The sequence below is a fragment of the Rattus norvegicus genome, chromosome 17, assembly GCF_021556685.1.
Source record: "Rattus norvegicus strain SHRSP/BbbUtx chromosome 17, alternate assembly SHRSP_T2T, whole genome shotgun sequence".
NCBI lineage: Eukaryota > Metazoa > Chordata > Mammalia > Rodentia > Muridae > Rattus > Rattus norvegicus.
In genome coordinates, this window is record NC_141550.1 from 49,845,208 (window position 1) to 49,864,394 (window position 19,187).

Here is a 19,187-nt window from a genome sequence, read left to right on the forward strand (position 1 = left end):
AAAACAGGTTTTACCCATTTGCAATTCCTCTCAACATTCCTTTGCTGCCTATAAATCTGTGCTCTTTTCACTTTTCTTTGAAAATATTTAAGCCTGTCTGGTTCCCTCATATTCTACGGGTAAAGTAAATTCTTTTAACGCATAGTCATGTCTATATTTACACGGAAGACATAATGCTACCTCTCTCTGAAGAGTATCTTTAACAAACTACTACTGAGCCAGCCTTATTTGGCCCAAGTATTAGCTGTCCTCTTCCCACTTGTGGATCTGACCTGACATCCTTGTGACTATTAGGTGAAACCTGCTATTACACTAGCAGACTACTACCTCTACCAATCCCAAGTGGTATCAGATAGCCTCAGAGGCCTCTACCAGGCTCTCTAACCTTACTGTAACCTTCCTCTGATGATTTTACCCATGTATTTTGATTTTTGATTTTCTGTTCTGTTACTATGAAACATCATCAAACTGCTTCCACATTGGAATACAGAATTTAGTCTCTCTCTCTCTCTCTCTCTCTCTCTCTCTCTCTCTCTCTCTCTCTCACACACACACACACACACACACACATACACACACACACACACACACACACACACACACACACACACACCTCTGTGTCAGGAGTTCTGTGCAGTACTCAAAGAACACATACATGATTAAAGGAATAGGGTCTACAAATCCCTCCTCTTTGTGGGTGTCAACAACCCCAAAGCTACAGCACCTTCAGTGTGCAGTCACTTCAACAAATCTCACAATACATAAGAGGAAACAACTCCAGTTCAGGGAAGCAAAACCAATTTGAAGAACGAAGTTTACTCTGACACTATAGTAGCAACCTTTACACAACACATATACACACAGAATCTGGCGACGGATAGGATGTTCAGATACATAATATTGATTATTTTAAAGATAATTACTCAAGAGCTTTCCAAATCACTAAATGATTATGAAAATGTCATTTAAAAAAAACAAGCCAAATTTATGAGAAATAATCTCAGCCCAACAAGTTAGTATTAATTTCACAGTTTAGAGAGGCCACCCGGAATGTGTCACTATTCCTAGAAATACTAGAAAAATCCTGGATTGCCAGCTCAGTGATGACCAGAAACAGATATGTGTTTAAAGGAACAATAAAGCATCAAGATATCCCCACAGGCTGTTGAATTGTTCTCACTGGAAAACAGTTTAAAATTCCTATATCCTCTGAGCTAGTAGCCTAAAGTAATCTAAAGATGTGTGCGCGCGCGCGTGTGTGTGTGTGTGTGTGTGTGTGTGTGTGTGTGTGTGTGTGTATGTCTGCCGGGGCGAATGTCTACATGTTTGTAGGTACTCAGAGGCCAGCCAACTTCCAAATACCTGAAAGTAGACATACAGGAAGGTGTGAGCTTCGTGATGTGGGTGCTGGGAACTGAAGCAGGGTCCTCTGCAAAATGAAGCTCTTTTCTTCTAAGCTATCTATCTACTTTGTATAAAGTGTTTAAATAGTCACAGTTGTGGGTTCAAGAAAAGTAATCAGAAAAAGATCACAAAACACCCTGAAAATGAAGGCAATCTCTTACAGTATAGATAAAATTAGCCACTATGGGTATCCTTTGATTAAGTGTATTCTCTGCATATCAACTGTATTTCAACTACTTTCTAAAATAAAAGCATATGTGGAAAATTACAATAAAGAATAGCATCTACTGACATGGTTACAAAACAGCATATCACGAAGGAAATGCTTATAATACTACTTTCAGAAATCATATACATACGTATATTTAAAATAACATGATCATGCATGAAGATAACAAACAGGGTTGCTTGTAAGCATTATCTTTTTCCCTGCAAATACTTTTGTATATTTAACAATAAGTGTGATTTGATAAGGAGTAGGTTAACTTTAATAAAGATTGGGTTCTGAGAAGCAGAGGAATTGCTTTCTTTGATCTTGTCTGGGCTGTCCAAGGCGGTGTTCTGGCTTACTAAGAGGCTTATGGTGTCATGTTCCCTTCACACTGCCACGTAGGAAGGAAACTGTAAGTGTTCTGCCCTCCATTCTTGGAAAGGTCCTTTGTTGTCTGTCCCTAGCAATGACTGGCCACTTAATAGGAGATGAGTAATCTGCACAGTGTGTGTGTGTGTGTGTGTGTGTGTGTGTGTGTGTGTGTGTGTGTCTTGCCTGAATGACACACATTTTCCTTCTCTGGAATCAAAGCAGAGATATTATTTTCACTCTCTGAATAGTCATCTTTTGTTCTCCATCTTTCATTAACATCCTTCCCCTTGTTTGTTTTGGGCAATGCATTTCCCCACAAGTGTTATTTGTTTCCATACCTGCGTCAGTTAGAATGCAGGGGTAGAATTTTAACACTCCACAAGGATGGAAATATTCATTCCAGTCTTTCAGTCCTGCTCTCTGCCAAAGTGACACTGTGCTCCTCTTTGTTACGAATTTCACCACAAGCCTCTATTGGTACCAGCTGGGGAGTGACCCTAAGGAAGCCTTGGGTAATAGCAAGGGGCTCGAACTGTCTGAATGACATCATTACCATAAGTAAGGAGAAAGTTTTCAGTGCTCTTTCCTCAGTATTTCTCAAGACGTTCCACAAGGCCCTCTAGGGAAATATCCACCTTCCCACCGGGATCTCTACCTAGGAAGGCATGACGAAATGGCTTTCCAGCTGCAGGGGTTCCTACTCCAAAGTTTCCTGGTAATTAGTTAAAGTCTTGCATGACGTTCAACCAAGAATTCACTTTACTTATAAGAAAAATGGCTTTTTTCTTTTCTTTTTAATTTGAGCAAAAGATCAGAAAAGTGTCTGGGGATCAAATAAACCACCTGAGATGTGGGATTGGCAAAGGGGAGAAAAGAGACCTTGGGGCTTCATGCCTACTTCCTTAGTCTTCAAAACCAGCATGGTTTTGATTTTATGCAAAACAGTAAGGGAACGCAGAGAGAATCCCAAGAGATGTCTTCTCTTTCCAGAAAAGTGGCATGATGGGAATGTGGAAGAAAAATAGAAAAGAGTAGTCATCCAAGATCTGGTCTCCTGCTGCTTAAACTGTCTGAAATTTGACAGTACACATCAAGTTGGAACGGCTGAATACAAGCAATTGCCATGTTAATTAGTGTTCTTCGGAAAATAAAAATAAGTACTGAGATGTACTGCTCACATATAAAATGCATTGTTTGTTCACAAGGAACAACTGGTGTTAACATCCTCTCTCGGTGGAAACGAGCACCATGATATGATTAAGGTCTGCCTTTGACAAGGTGGGGCTAGGCATAGGGATTATTCTGAGTAGCACCAGGTTCTTCCATGGAGAAAGGCAATAGAACAGGTGAGACGTTAGAATCTGAACAACGTATGTACATGCTACCCATTCCTACATTGTCGGCAAACAAAAGTGGTAGTGGTCCTTCAGTGAGCGTTACAGGCTGAACTATGATCTCCCCAAAATGCATATGCAGAATCTACAACCTCCAGTACTTCAGGATGGAGTTCAGCTGCAGACGGGCCTTTCAAGGGTTGATTACTTTGGAATGAGGCCATTCAAATGGGATCTAATTCAATCTGACAGGTGTCTCTTTGAGAGGAGCATATATATCTGCATATGAGGAAATGATAGGATGTGTAGGCATGTGGAGAAGACATGTGAGAACACAGGAGGCAGCCATCTGTATGGTAAGGACAGACCTCAGAAGAAACAAAGCATACTAACACCTTCCAGCCTTCAGAAAAGTGAGAGGAGGAACATTCTTGTTGTTTGACCTGCCAGGCTCTGGACTGTGTTATGGCACTCTTAGCTGACCAAGGCCATGGGAAACTAGAATGGAGAGGGTCTGGTTATGCAGCCTTCATTGACCAAATACAGTGGCCAATAACAATCTTGTATTTGTGATACACATGGACCCCTGACTTGGGGCCTTTAATATTCAACTTGTAACTATTACTGCCATTCTTGTAAATTCAGATATATGTGCACACCTGATTCAAAGTGTAAAGATTCAAAAGCTAAAGTTCCCAGATATATAAGTGGCTTATCATATATAAACAAAATTCTTACTTTTAGCATCACCTCTGCCCACTAGAACAGTCCCCTTGCAAATACTACCACTGGGACATATCAGCAAATATACTAACAGCTTTCTACCTTAATCTAGCATATTAGCAAATGTCCCTGAAACATAAGCCCCAAAGACTCGCTGTGGCCAGGAGGATCAGTGGCCATCTGGTGAGGACATAGGATAAGAACATACTCCTCCCAGTCAAAAGGGATTCTCCACTGCTCACTGCAATCCAAAATAAAAGGATGGGTGAGCCTGTGATAGTCAATGTGAACCTGAGGGGCTGAATAATCACCTTGGAGATGGGTCTCTGAGCATGTCTCCGGCAAGTTGTTTTGACCAGATTAATGGAAGTACAAAGACCGACCACCATAGAGGGCACCACTCCCACACCTGGGATTCTGGATTATACAAAACAGAGAAAGTATGCGAGCTGAGCACTGACATCCCTCACTCTAAGCTTCCTAACATGGATGCAATATGAGCAGCATTCCCTCAGCTTCCCTATAGGAGTCTTCACCTGGGAACTGAGTCAAATTGAACCTTTTCTCCCTTAAATTGTTTTTAAAAACACTTTCACTTTTATTTTAAAGTGTGTGTGTATTCTCGTATGTGTGAGTGCGTGTGTCACCCACACTTGTGGGTGCTAACAAATTCCAGAAGAAGGTACCAGATACCCTGGAACTGGCTTTATAGCTGGTTGTGTGGGCAACCTGGTATGGGTCCTCTGAAAGAACGGTATAGGCTCTTAACCACTGAACAACCTCTCCTTTCTGCCAGGATATTTTCTTACAGCAACAGGCACTTTCTTTCCCGGTCAAATCCCCTACTGCCAACTCATTCTCTATCTCTTCCTGACTGTTTTAAGCTCCAGCATGTCTAAAGGGAAGTTTAGTCATCACCCCAAACAAAACAGCAGCTATGGGATACTGCCTACAGTGGCCTTGTCCAGATCTCCAACACTTGTTAATGTTCTCATATTTCACTTGGTTTTCTTATTCAGTCTTAGAAATGTTTTCTACTTGTCTACAAAACAAGATTTCCAATTCTAAGCTCTAAAGAACATTATAGGCTGGGGGAGGCTCATGTTGTTGTAAAACCATACTGTCTTTGAATGAAAAACAAAGAATCTTTCACTAATGCTAACTGTAAAAGTTAAATGATACCAAGTGTGGGAGGAAGAAGAGCCAGGAAGAGGAGGGAGGCGAAACCACACAGGTCTCCAATGTCTACAATGGTCCATTTGTTCTTTTTATTCCTGAGAATGGAAGGAGAGTTAAAGGGCCAGCCTTAAACTGCAGTTCTTAGTGACTCTTCCTCCTCTTACTCTAAAGCTACCCTTCTCAATGCACTAATGTCTAATTAACTGAATCAGCCTTGTCACCTGCTGTCCATGCCACCAGTAGCCAACCCCATGGACAAGCATTCTGATCTTCCTCTTCCCACTGGACTCTGATGATCAGGTTTCTCTCCCACACATTGGAAGCAGGACAAGCCTTGCTCCTTAGTCTTTCTAGTCACATCAGAGACAAATGTCTTTACCAGAAATGTTAACACACTCCTCTATTATGAGAACACAAGCTCCCTCCTGGCCTCACTCAATGTCTCATCCCCTATAAGGCCTTTTTAGATGTAACTGGCCAAGTCTCTAGTCCTCTGCCCTCAGCAGGAATTAATAACTAATTGAATTCTAACTATATAATAATCTTCACCAATTCTGGAAAGAGGAGGCTCACATTGAAAAAACTCTGCCACTTGTCACCATTCTGCATACAGCAGTTGCTCAATAAATACTTATTACTTTAAATTTTTAATTATGCATGTTTCAATCATTAAAATGCTCATTTTAAAAAAGTATTTTAGGAGTGCTCTGCATGCCTCAAAACATATGATCCCATTCTGATTTTTATTCCAGGCAGAGGCAAGAAGTTCCCTTGGGTAAGCAAAAGGTTTGAGGGATTAATAGTCTAGAGAATTATAGTTTTAATGTTGGCTAGGCCTTTAGAGGCAATGTACTTAATGTACCTCAGTATTGTGAAAATTCAGGTGTTCAGGGACTCTGAGCATGCTCCACCACAGAACTGGTATGTGAAGGACACAGCTATGAGAATCACAAAACCATCACCTCCTGATATGTTTTAGACACTTTTCACAGAGTCTTGTCAAGCTCTAATCTTTAAAGCTGGAACCTGCCAGAATAGAGGAGGTAGAATGGACAGAGGGAGGCATGAGGATGAAATATGCTTACTCAGTGCCACTTTCCACCATCTGAGTGAGGAGTGAAATGCCATCCAGGTTTATGAACTCCTGAGCAAAGGTAACATCCCGGGAGAGGCTGGCCAAGTCCTTCAGGGCTTCCAACTTGGCGTCCATACTTGATGACTGTATTCGTTCATGGAGCTGCTGGGCATTTTGAGCCTTCAGGGAGAGGGACAAAGAAACAGAAAGAAAATAAGAGCATGCTATCAATGTGTGTGTGTGTGTGTGTGTGTGTGTGTGTGTGTGTGTGTGTGTGTGTGTGTGTGAATACAACAGCACAAAAAACAATGAGTCCCTAAGAAATAAATGAGCAGAGCCCAGAATCATAGGCTAGATGTGCATAGAAGCAAGGCACTTCAGCGGTGGGTTTCCATTAGAAAGATCCCTCCTTCCATCGCTCCATCCTTCCTTACAGGAGGAAAATAACAGGGCCCATTTCATGGATGAAGGAAGAACAAGGGCAAGTACACATGAATATTAAAGCCTGCAAACCGAGAGAGTGTGGCAGACAGGAAGAGAAAGGGAGGATGTTTACTCTTTCAATAAAATTATTATCTAGAAGTGACAAAAAGCTACTTGCTTAGTTAAGCAATTACACAAATTTATACATCATGATTACCCATTCAGTCAAAACTCGGAGTAATAAGTGCTTGTATTCAGAAGCTTCATTAGACACTCAAATGAGTCTTTGCAGTTTCCAACAGCATGTACTTCTCACACGCTGGCTACTTGCTGTATGAATTTAAAACAGAATAACCGTACGTCCAATTAACAGCTCTTCCTAGAACTAATGTTCTCCTTGCCTAGGCTTCTGCACTTGCATGTAGCATGCAGAGCAGAGAGGAGTGCAAATGCATAGCAGGCCTGAGCTTCGGAGAACCAGTGAGCATCTGTCCTATTCTTCTCATCAAGGTTTGTGGGGCCTGCCTTTAGGTGGGGGTGGGCAGTGAGACAAATTACATGCCCCATCCTTTAGTTACTTAGTTTCAAACCATAGTGGTTGATGTATCTGCCATCCTCAGGCTTCCCTGCCACTTGCTTTTTCCTTTGATGTTTTGTGACACTGGAAGGACACAGCAAGATGGAAGCATTATCGCTTGAAAATGATTTGTCTCCCAATGGTAGGGCCTTAAGAGTTGGGGCTTAGTGGGAGGGTTGTCTCTGGTCCCTACCTGGTGAGGGTCTGCCGTCTTCCTTCTTCACACCTCACCTCTCTCTCTTATAGGTTCTCCCTACCACAATGAGGGCCTGAACAAAGTTGAGTTGATAACAATGCTAAGCTTTTGAACCTATGAAACTATAAACTAAACCAACTCCTTGTTATAATGAATTATCCAGCCCCTAGTATTTCATTATAATAACAGAAGGAGCATAATGCATGGTATTTTACATCAACAACCAGCTAACTCTGCTGAACAGAAGTTAGTTACAGAACAACTGGAGAACATCCTGAGCTCGACGATAGAGCGGGATTATACAGCAGTGGTAGAGCCGTCCCCTGTGGGGAAAAGAAAGACAGCAAGGAATTCCAAGGAGTTGTTCTGGAACACAGACAGAAGAGTACATTCTGCACCATGTAGACAGAGTGTACCAGGCTTTCCCATTATGTCACAGTCAACAGCAGAAATCAGAAATGAACAAAGAAAGACACTGGAGCAGGGTTGGAGGATGAGAACTCATTCCTGGGAAGCAGACAAGCCAAGTTACTAAAAGTCCATTTTCTTACAAAGAGACCTAAGTCAGCTGGATGCAGACCACTCAGCCTTTTAATATCATTACAGATACACCTTTCTCCAAATATTTATGGGTACATAGAATTGCAGCAGGTATTCCAAATTTGGATGTTTTGATGAATATTTTAAATTGCTATAACACTGACCTAGTATTATTAACCAAATTGAGTCACTTTGAATTCCTTGAAAACTACACTTCTCTCCACAGGATATCATTTTCTCTACAGATTATAACAACTCAGAAATTGCCTCACTTTCCTCATCATCACTGATGAAAATTGCAGTGTTTGATGATATTAACACGATTAATGGCGAACCATCACCCATGATGTGTTATCAACCATTATTCTAAAGCCTTGATGAAGTAATTCATTTAATCTGAACTGAGTCCAATCATATAGACACTTTTTATTTTCTTCATCTGACAAAGGAAACTGAAGTGGCAGGGAAGCTATGTGACAGACGTGACCCAGCTCCCACAGCTCACCATTGTTGCTGGGATAAAACCTGGACAACTGGACTCTGCAGAACAGCGTTTGACAAAGGCTCCCAGAACACACCTGACCCAGGCAGCTCAAAAACCACAGATCCTTCATTCACACAGTTTCTTGATTTGAAAGACTGGGTCGGGGTCTCCAAAACATCTGCTAAACCATCTCATGTTGCCATGCTGTCTCTTCACAACCCCTGGCTGAAAGAATGTCCCACATCAACAAGATTCGGCGTCTTGCAGTCACTGTGGGACCGTGCAACTCTGGTTCTGCTGCCCAGTCACCCCTCTGTCCTTCACAGCTGGGCCACTAGGAAGCCTTCCAGCTCTACTGCACCAAGAAGAACTTCTGCACCTTTTTAAAGTTGTGCAATTTTCAGCAAAGACCTGTTGCAGTAAAAAATAAAGAAGGTGCGGCCGGTTCCTGCATATACCCTATGGTCGTGTCCTCCCTAGTTCCGGCTCAAGCAGGCCATTGGAACTAGCGCTAACTTACCTCAGCGACTCCACGCTGCTCCCAAAGTACTCTTTGACCCAGGCAGGTCGCTGCCACACCAACTTCATACAAAGACTGCCTATTTCATGGCTCTCTTACTGTGGACTCTGCTCACATTTCCAGCATGCACTCCTGGTCTCAGCTGCGTAACTCTCTGCCACTGCTCTTTTTGTGTTCCCAACATCCACTCCCTCATAGTTAATGTATAAACTCCCAACAACCCCCTTAAATCAAGACTCAACCAACTGTAACCGAACAACCAGACTTATATGTTAAATTCTCAATCCACAATACATCCACACAATAAACATAACCAATTGATAAGGATATAAACTGATCACCTAGATAAGATAAATTTACCTACAGAAATCCATCCCAGCTACCTTGGCAATTCAAGACCACCCTGATCTGGGTCATCCTTCCCTGTCTCCATCTTGATTCTCCTTCCTTCTTCTTCTCTCCCACCTTATAAAAACTTTGTCCCTGTTTTTTTTTTTGTTTGTTTGTTTGTTTGTTTTTATTGTCCATTCATGACCAGGACCTAACTGGTGCCAGCCCTCACCTGCATATTGACAACAAAGAACCTTTGCTGAAGTGAAATTTGATTCTTTCTCATTTGTTAGTTATGCCTTTGATAGGGAACTATTTCAATTAATTAATTAATTAATTAGTTCATTTAAAATAAGGGAAGAAGGATAACCACCAAAACCTGGACAGAGAAGTCAAGATTGGAGTCCTCCCAAATCCTAAGACCACAAAGATAATGTAAGTACAAATGGAAACTGTTCTACCAAGAGAATCACACATGAGTGCAGCACAGTAGTACCTGGCTGGTGATAGCTCTCAGCCAAGTACCTTTCCAAGGGCAGCATGGAAATTCCTACAGATTGTGCCAAATATTCACACTACATAGAATCCATAGACACCAAGGCCCTGTACATTCCTCTGGGAAAGTTTTCTGTCCTCATTTGCCCAAAGGCCTGAAAACTGTGTATGCTGGTTCTGCGTGGTGTTTTTTTCTTGAGGCAAGAGGTCATCCTACCCTGGAATTTACTGAAGGAGCAACTCTTCTTAGAGTTCAGTGTTGTACTCTTAATTCCCCTTGTTTGCCTTTGGGAGGCCTTCATCTTCATCTCAAGTCTCACTTAAAGCATTGGAGGAGCCACAAAGAAGACTTGTGGGGCTGAAGCAATCCAGTGTGGCCGAGCACAGAGCTCCTTGGTAGCTGTCATGTCAGCTCCGGCACTGATCATACCAGGTGGGATCATTTTCCTATAAGTAGATCCATCCAGGAACTGTGATGGGATTATACTAAAGATTCCTTGCAACCCACAAAGTGATGGCTAACCAGGAACCCCCATCATGAGTAGGCCAGGAGAAGGGCCCTATAAATGTGAGTCCTAGATGTGCCCTTTGATCAAAATAATAAGTAGAATTGACAGGACACTGTTACTGTAGCATCTGTGCAGAAGAAACTAGAAGAGGTCAGATGGGTACTCATATGATCTAATTTCTAATAGGTCTAGATACAAAATTTTCATTCTATAGAATAAAGCTAAAGAAGAAAGTCTTTAATGATCCAACTGTGTTTTAAAAAAGGAAACTTCTTGTCTAAACATCAATTAATGGCAGAAAAGCACACAATTTTGCTTAAACTCTTCTCAGATAATCTTTTTAATCATCTATTTTAAAACAAGGCTAAGGCTCATAATCCTCATTCTCTGACTCATAGATACTTCTGGAAAGTTTATTCTCAGTCTTGTGTATGTGAAAGACAGCAATAAACAAGGTTTACTCACTTTGGGCAAATAGTAAAGATTTAAAATAGTAAAGATAAAAAAATTAAATAGTGTATTGCTAACGGGAAACACTAAAATGGAGGGCTATGGCAGAAGACAACTGGAGAACTCTTTACATGGGGTGACCCAACACAAGCTGCCTAAGGAAGGTAGTGTCAACCATGCAGAGGTGAGATGGAGGCCAGCATATTGGGTTGGGAGAGTTCAGTAGGCAGAAGGGCTGGTGAGTGCGGCTGCACAGGGGAAGGAAGCCTGCAGGATTTGTAGAGATCCTAACCCTGGAAGGATGAAACACAAATGGAAGAAGAAAGGAACAGAAGAGGTGAGAGGCCACAAAGCCCTTTGGCCCCAGGAGTATGGAGAGTTGGAGACATCTTGGAAGGTGATATGCTTCTTGGAAATGATGCATTTGGACATCTAATGCAAATGTCTGCTGCAGTGAATAGGAGACCTCAAAGTTGTGTTTACATTCACACAGCAGATGCTCCTGTTGAACATGTGACACAGGATGACATATGTGAAATTACTAACCAAATCCCAAGAAAATGTAAGATAGAATATAGCTATGTGAGATAGATAGGTATATCTTTTAATAAAGGTATTAAGGGCAACAGTCAGTTTACAAATATGTTGCTGTGTGCAAAGGCAGAGTACGTGAGCACAGAGATGTTTGTGCTTTCTAGCACACCAACTCCAGGAGAAGAAATACCTGAGACTTGCTAAATAACAGTCTTAGAATCTGCAACAGTACCTGGCACTCACAAGGAATTTGAAAGACATCATTAACTGAAGTAATTTATGTTTATATTTATATATACATATATATGCAAATTAAAATGTGACTAGTTGATAATTTTCTCTGTAGCAAGCTTGGCTTTATTATTCCATAATGATTCTGTACTGCTTCCATATTTGAGATGAAAGAATCATGATTGTGAAAAGCAAGATGTCCTTGGTTCTCATTTTCCAGGCTCAACACAATTAAGACTTTAACAGCTCTATAAGAGAGCACATCCCAGAGTAAATTTTATTTCCTGGTACTGTTTAAAGGATAGAAAACAAGTTTTACCTCAAGTCACTCAAAAAGTTCAGATGGATGGAAAGGTTCTGGGCTTGACTTGGGAGCAGTGCATCCATGAGGAATCACTTGGAGACACAGGAAGTGACCCAAGGTATGAACACACAGAACTAGCCATCTCTGTTCTTGAAGTAACCCCCTTCCAAACATCTAGCATAATTCCAGCCGCATAAAGTCAATTAAAAAGCAAAATGTTTTTAAGTTTCTGAAAACTCCTTAAATTCATACTTTCCAGATTTTCCCAAATGCACATTTGCACCTCCATGTGGATAAGTCTGGGAACATCTAACCTGCCACTTGCTGACCTTACAATCTGTTCTCTCTCCTGGCTTCTTCAGATTGAAGCTTCCAAAGCAATGGGAAAAATAGAATACAGACATTCTGCAACTTTTTCAATTTTTGTGTGGGAGGCACTGAGGTCTTGTGCTCACAGATAAGCCCAGGCAAACCTGGAAAGTTAAACACACGGTACTGTTCCTTCAAGAGAAGGAATGTAATACTTGCTATCTGCCCAGAAGGCTGGAAACGGATGTGCTTTCTAGCCTGGTGACCTTTGCACTACCTGCGTGGTCAGGGACAACACTGGACCCTCCCCCAGATTCTTGTCATGAGCCTGTTTTTCTCAGCCAATCTGTAGAACCTCTTTATGGAAGGTACCATGCCTACTTTACAAAGCCACATCTGATTTCTATTTTAGTGTATTTTGTTTCTCAAAGAGATTTATGTGTGCTTTGTTGGGATTAATTATCGCCAGAGAAGTTTTCACCAAATTGTGCTATGCTTACCCATGCCTAAAATAAAGCAGACTCCAGAAGTTTGAACCAACACGAGGTGCTGTGTTCCTACGGAACAGAACTGCTTTCTTGTCTCCTATAGTTCATCTTTCTCTGAAGGCCTGTTACTGTTATAGAGAATCCTCTCATTTTTCAAACCAGTGCAGACTTAAAAATCCATATCTGTCAATAATAAATCAATTCTCCTTGATAATAATCTCTGATAACCTGAATCTATAGAATGACTGATATATCAAAATCTTTCTTATCACCATAGGAGTTAGGCCACAAAATCACTGTGACAGGCCCTGTGATTTAGATGATTCTCATAGTGGATCTGGAACACCAGAGAACAGCAGGGAGGGTTATGCTTGGGAACCACAAAGCAATATGGTACTTGATAAGCAGTGCAAGTTTCTCTACACAAGGCAGAGAATGAGAAAGCAGGAAGAGAAACCCATCTCTATGTCTTAATGGCTCATCACGCAGTTGCATACACTGTAAACAGAAATGCTTCTGGCTGCAGATGATTTACTTTCTGTATACTATGATAATTCCATACTACATTTAATGAAAAGGGATACCGCCACACAAGATACACATAAGTACTTCAGTAAGACTGCAGTGAATAGCTAGTGTGCTGTGCTGCTACCCATCTGTGGAACCCTCTGAGAGACATCTGATCCTTTCATTAGAATATATATTTTTTCCTGTCTATACTCAGAAAATACATTGTATACATGCTGTTCTGCCATCTGCTTTTGTACTTACTAATAGTCTTTAGAGAAGCCTCTAGGGTATAACATGCTAAATTCTTACTCAAATCATAACTGGGTTCCAAGATTTGTTCATTAGAAGAAATGTTTGGATGCACATGTGCAGGTGCATATGCCCTATGGTTTTGTGAATCTACTCATCAGATACATTCTCAACAGGAGAATTAAGACAAAAGTTAATGTATATAATGTGCTTGGGTAGAAACAGCAAGGTTCCATGCCAAGGCTACATCAGTTTATACTCCAGTCCACAGCATACTCTGCTCACACTAATAACTAAGAACATAAACTCTGTTCTCACTAAAAATGAGACCACGACCTTTCTACATATATGCATGAGAAGATGTATACATACACATATGATACATAATTTCCCATTTTTGCTTCCACTATACCTATAACCACAAATATTGAAAAGCAGTCTCTACTCACTCATAAAGGATCCTGTAAATTAAGAAATCACCCTTAGGGCATGCAAACTACCACCTGCTTTTTCTGATATAACATTCTTGATCCTGGTTGGAGTTATTTCCAAACATAGAAGTTTTGATGATTTTATTCTAGGATATTAAATGTATCAACCTTTTTAATACATCTAATTACTTCCAGGGTTCATACTACTAAGTCTAAGAATACACAGCTATGAGGATGATGTCATTATGTAGCAAGCCGAGTCCAGGATAAGGCATAGTCTATCACTGGATGAGAAGGAAGAATAGGTGGGGAAAAGTCTCGGAAGGAGGGAGGAGGAAGAAGAGGGAGAGGAATCAGGATGGAGACAACACAGCAGCAGGATCTAGATAGAGGTGGATTAGGTCAATTTTATCTTGTCTAGGCGGACGGCTTATATCTTTAATAATTGGCAGCAAATTTATTGTGCGGCTGAGAAATTAACATGTAAAACTAATTGCTAGATTACAAGTTTTTGGAACTTTGATTTACCCAGCTAAAGAGGATAGTGTATGAAAGAAATGGCTGAGAGGCAGTTGGAGTGTGCGGATCTGGTTCTGTTGCCTGCTAGGAGCTAGAAGTGAGAACACACAAGCCTGCAGAATGAGGTGTGTGTGTGTGTGTGTGGTGTATGCATACATATGTGTCCATGTCTAAAATCATGTATTTAACTCTATATACCCTTACATACATTGTTCTTTATTTTCAGTCAACCACTGTAGAAAAGAAAGTTCATGTAAAAGGGTTGTATAAAAACAATACTGGCTTCCTTATAGCACTCTACTACTGCCTAACAGATTTGATGAAGACACTTCTTTATTTTTTTATTATATACACAAGAAGCAAGTCAGGTCAGGCATGGTGGTATATGCCTTTAATTATGTCACTTGGAAGGCAGAAGCAGGCAGATGTCTATGAGTTTAAGTCCAGCCTAGTCTACATAGGAAGTTCCACAACAGCCAGGACTACATAGAGATATCCCATCTCGTAAACAAAAATATTTGTTAAAAGTGAGATGGCCTGTCCAACCTGTTTTCATTTAAATAAAAAATAATAATAATAATAAAAAAAAACACAGCAGTGAGCCCAACCATAAGAGGCTATTGGAAGTGCAGGTGCCGGGCCCTGTTCTCAGACACTGTTGCCTACTCTTACTAGCAAGGCTAAACATCAGCATCCCTAAGTCCCACAGCTGTCCAAGTGTAGAGACCACTATTGCAGAGTATGAAAGTGGTGTCTTGTGGGTGGACTGTATTATACTAGTGTTCTGTGCACTGCGTTACCCATCATTCCCAGAACACTTAGTTTGAGAATCCTTCTTTGACAAACACACATCTATTGTCTCTGATGACAACTTATATCACAGATTCTCTTTCCAGAGAAAACCTCTCTCCTACCCTGAGCCTTCTGTTTTTTGGTTTTTTTTTTTTTTAACATGGAATTGTCTTCATAGGAGTACATTGTGTACTATGAAACTATTCCTCACCACACCCTTCGGCTCTCCCCTCCTTCTCAGTTCTCGTCTGTTGGACAGTTTGGCTTCCTCTTTCACATCATCACTGCATATGGAATTTTGTTAGGAATCCAAGGAGGCAGCAGCACAGAGATCCAGCCTGGATACAACACTGAGCCTCACTACAGATAGTAATTAGCAAAGGAAATAGAAGCAAAAAAAAACTAATGATGTGGTAGCTTCTAAAGTCAAGTTAATAGCAATTCGACCTGATGAATGAAGGCTTGTGAAAAGCCTATGACAATCAGCTCAGCTCATACTATAGTCAGTCAAACCCAGATGCAAACCAGGATCTCTACACCTGGCATGAAGGCATTGAATGATGGCTCCACCAAGTCCAGCAAGCAGCCGTTCAAGATGGTACAGGGTAAAGTGTTTGAGTTTTTAAGGCTTTAATGTAATTTTCAATGAGAAGACTTTGTGGTCGCTTACAGTACGCATATTTTAATTGTAGCCAGATGCTTTTCCCAATTTTTAATTTTATTTTTAGCCTGGCACATGGCTTCAGTGGAAACTGAGAATGATAGATAGACGATACACATTTCATCACATTTGCAGTGTGAAAATAGTAACACTTGGGGTGCTTTGTGCATGTTATTTTTCAGGAAAGCAAGGAAGGGCACTGTGGAGGAATATACTTTAAATATGCTAATGTTGCTATGCGGCATCTCCACACATAAGAGCAAGCACGATCCCAGCCACAGTCTAAATATATCAGTGCATCCTGTTTAGCAGCTTCTATTCAGAGACCTTCAAATGTTTTATAAAAAATCAGCCGAGAGGAAAACAACATAAGCAGGCAATGCTCTTGAGCTGATTTTAGGAAATGCTTTAATAACAGACCCAGGCTAGAAAATGATCAAATATCCATCCACCCCATCCTACACACACACACACACACACACACACACACACACACACACACACACACACACAGAGGAAAGGCAATAGTAGGCTCCTTTTCTTCATTGTCTGAATCTGTCTGATGACATGAGGTAATGTGGGAGCAAGTGGGCTAACCCGATCAATCAGACAGCCACTCTTCCACTGTACTGTGTGAACTGCTGGTGGGTTGACTACCACAAAGGTGATGTTTTCGCCATCCATTGACTTGACATCGTCAACCCCTGTTGTGGAAAGGGAAGGTAAAATGCTCCTGGGAGTCTTGAGTCTACCTGGGAGGATACTGCACCCCGGATTCTGCAGAAGTCACTCTTATTGGTTTCTACCCACAGTCATGTATAGCAGACACAGTCGGGAAATTTTTAATGAGAAGTCATAAGCTAAGATCAACTTACTGGGGACGTGGTTAATCGAAGAATAGTGCCATTTTTTATTTCGTTGCGATTCTGCAAAAGATGAAAGAAAAGCTTTAATAAATCTTTTAAGTAGAATTGTGACAAAGGGGAAAAAACAAATACAACATGGTCTTCATTTTATGCAGCGTTCTTTCAATTTTCTCTGTTCTCATTTGTGTAATTTTCAATTATTTCTACAAAGAAGCTTAACTCGAAGAATAGTAATATGAGTCCTCAAAATCCAAAAGCAAAATAATAACTACAAAAGTGTATTCAGGGAAAACAGCCTAGAAGTTCTGTTCCTAATAGAACTGAAAACATGTCTACATAAAAGCTTCTATGCTCATATCCACAGAAATACTTACTTTTAACTCAAAAGTTTTGAAAATTAATTGTAGTCACAATCGCTCAACCCTCCCCCCAAATAAAATAAAAATAATCAAATTGAACATATCTCAAATAAAGCTGCAATCTTAAAGTTTCTTGGAATTGGCTGCTTCCTTGTGCATGATCCCTTAAAGGAATAAACAAGCAGCGGGAATGAGTAGATCCCAGATCCTGGGAAGTGAAAGTTGGATTTCACTGACTTTTCAACCAGAGAATGGACCATGCTCAGCCTCCAGAACTAGCAGGACTCTCCCTGGCTACAGCCTCAAGGAGCTGAGGCTAGGAAGCTCGTTTTCCACATCCTTTAAAACTCGCCACAGGCTATGATGCAGCAGGAGCACAGAGGTGGTGAGAAATGTCTCCCTGATGTGTCAAGGCCCATCCATCACTTGTTCCCATGGTCAGTTTCACTAGTTATAAACAATAAATTCTGTACAACAAACAAGCTGTCAGGGGCCAACACTCCCTCCCAAAGAAAAGTACTCCTAGATACTTCACCTCATGCACAGACAAGCCTGAAGCCCATCCCCAATAAATAAAAAATAAAAGTTCAACATGGTCCTTTCATCCCTATCTAGAATGTCCCAGAAATGTCAAGCTACTCTGTAGGAAACTATCGCTTTATTACCAGAGGGACAGGCAGTGGCCACAGAGCAGGCTGGTTGGGAACAGCAATATTAATTCACTTCATTTCGAGCTTAATGTGTACATGAGGCTGAAAAGGAAGTCAGCTAGTTGCAAAGACTACTTGGAAAGTACTGAGGAAGCTGGAGATACACAATCTCTCCTCCATAGCCAGCTTCTGAGTACACTGAGGAATCAGAGCCAGAAGATAGAGAACTAAAATTCTTCTTAATTAGGGATTCTGGAGAATAAAGGTCTCTCAAGGTAAGCCCTCAGATCAGGCATGTTCCAAAGAAAGAAAAAGTGAGCCGGACCTGAGGCTTCCTATTTGAAAAGGAAACCCAGAAAAATTTAGAGAGATTTTTTTCAGGGAAAACTAGAGTGGGGAGTGAGGTATTTTAATCTTTTTTAAAGTGCCAGTACTCTGGCATTAAGCTAAAAATTTTGGCATTAATGTTTATCTAAACACCATAATAATTCTATGCACACTTTAAAACTTAGATTGTGACCTAGCTGACCTCACACTGCTCTACCCATTCATCCTGTTTCCTTCCTGGAGCACCCCAACAGTCAACAGCTTTTATGAGAGCAAAGAAGAGGCAGGGAAGTTAAAGACCTGCAGCTCATCAGAGCTTAGTTACCAATTCCAGGACAACATAAGGTTCCAGGGGTTCTAGTAGGAGCTGGACTGGGGAGAACAAAATCTGTCCACAGGCTCCCATGTGGAGTCTTGGCTTTCTGCAATCAACGCAAGACTTCTATGAAGAAGGAGGAAGAGGTTGGTTTGTCCTGTCCACTTCTTAAAACTATTCAAGCTACTTATAGTCAGAGCTGGGTCCAAATGTCTAGCTAACCATTCTGATCTAATTTTTCTCCCCTCTGTTGGAAAGAATATGTCCTTGCCTGGACTGTGTAGAGAGAGCCAGAGGAGAGCTTTGTCTACACTGGGACTGTTTAAAATGAAAGCAGTTGCTCCTGTTCTTAGAATAGCAGCCATCAAACTGCCCGTGGCCCTGGGTCAACAGCTAACTCTGACTAATCAGTGATTGGTATTTTGGATAGAGATGGGCAGGAGGGAAGGAAAAAAGACAGGACAGGACAGGACAAGAGGGGAGGGGAAGGAGAAGAGCTATGTCTATAATCATGACAAACTTTTAACTCCTGAGACAAGGCAAACTGAACTCAGAAAGAATGTCTGTGGTACAGCCTTGTTTCTGGGACAACATCCTATCAGGAAGATCAACTAGACCACACCTCTTTCTACCTTGCAGTAAAATTCATTAACACGGAGAGAGGTTGAGTTGTTTCAGTTTCATTACTCCCACCGGTGGCAGCACAGCGACTAGTTTAGCATCAGTCTCCACTTCCTAGCTGGGAACCCTGCTGCAAGCCGCATGGATGGCAGCTGGCCCAGCTTCCCCAGGTCATTATAGGGATTCAATGGCTAATCC

At 41.2% G+C, this 19,187-nt stretch overlaps 1 protein-coding gene across 8 annotated transcripts in view; it reads right to left on the reverse strand.

Annotated features, from left to right (window-relative positions):
• The window catches only part of Elmo1 (engulfment and cell motility 1), a 523,734-nt gene that overhangs the window by 353,694 nt on the left and 150,853 nt on the right, over positions 1-19,187 (reverse strand). For all 8 annotated transcript variants that reach the window (NM_001395578.1, XM_087591062.1, XM_087591058.1 and 5 more), the window contains 2 exon segments: positions 6,309-6,478; positions 16,726-16,776. In NM_001395578.1, the coding sequence (NP_001382507.1) occupies positions 6,309-6,478; positions 16,726-16,776 (221 nt within the window).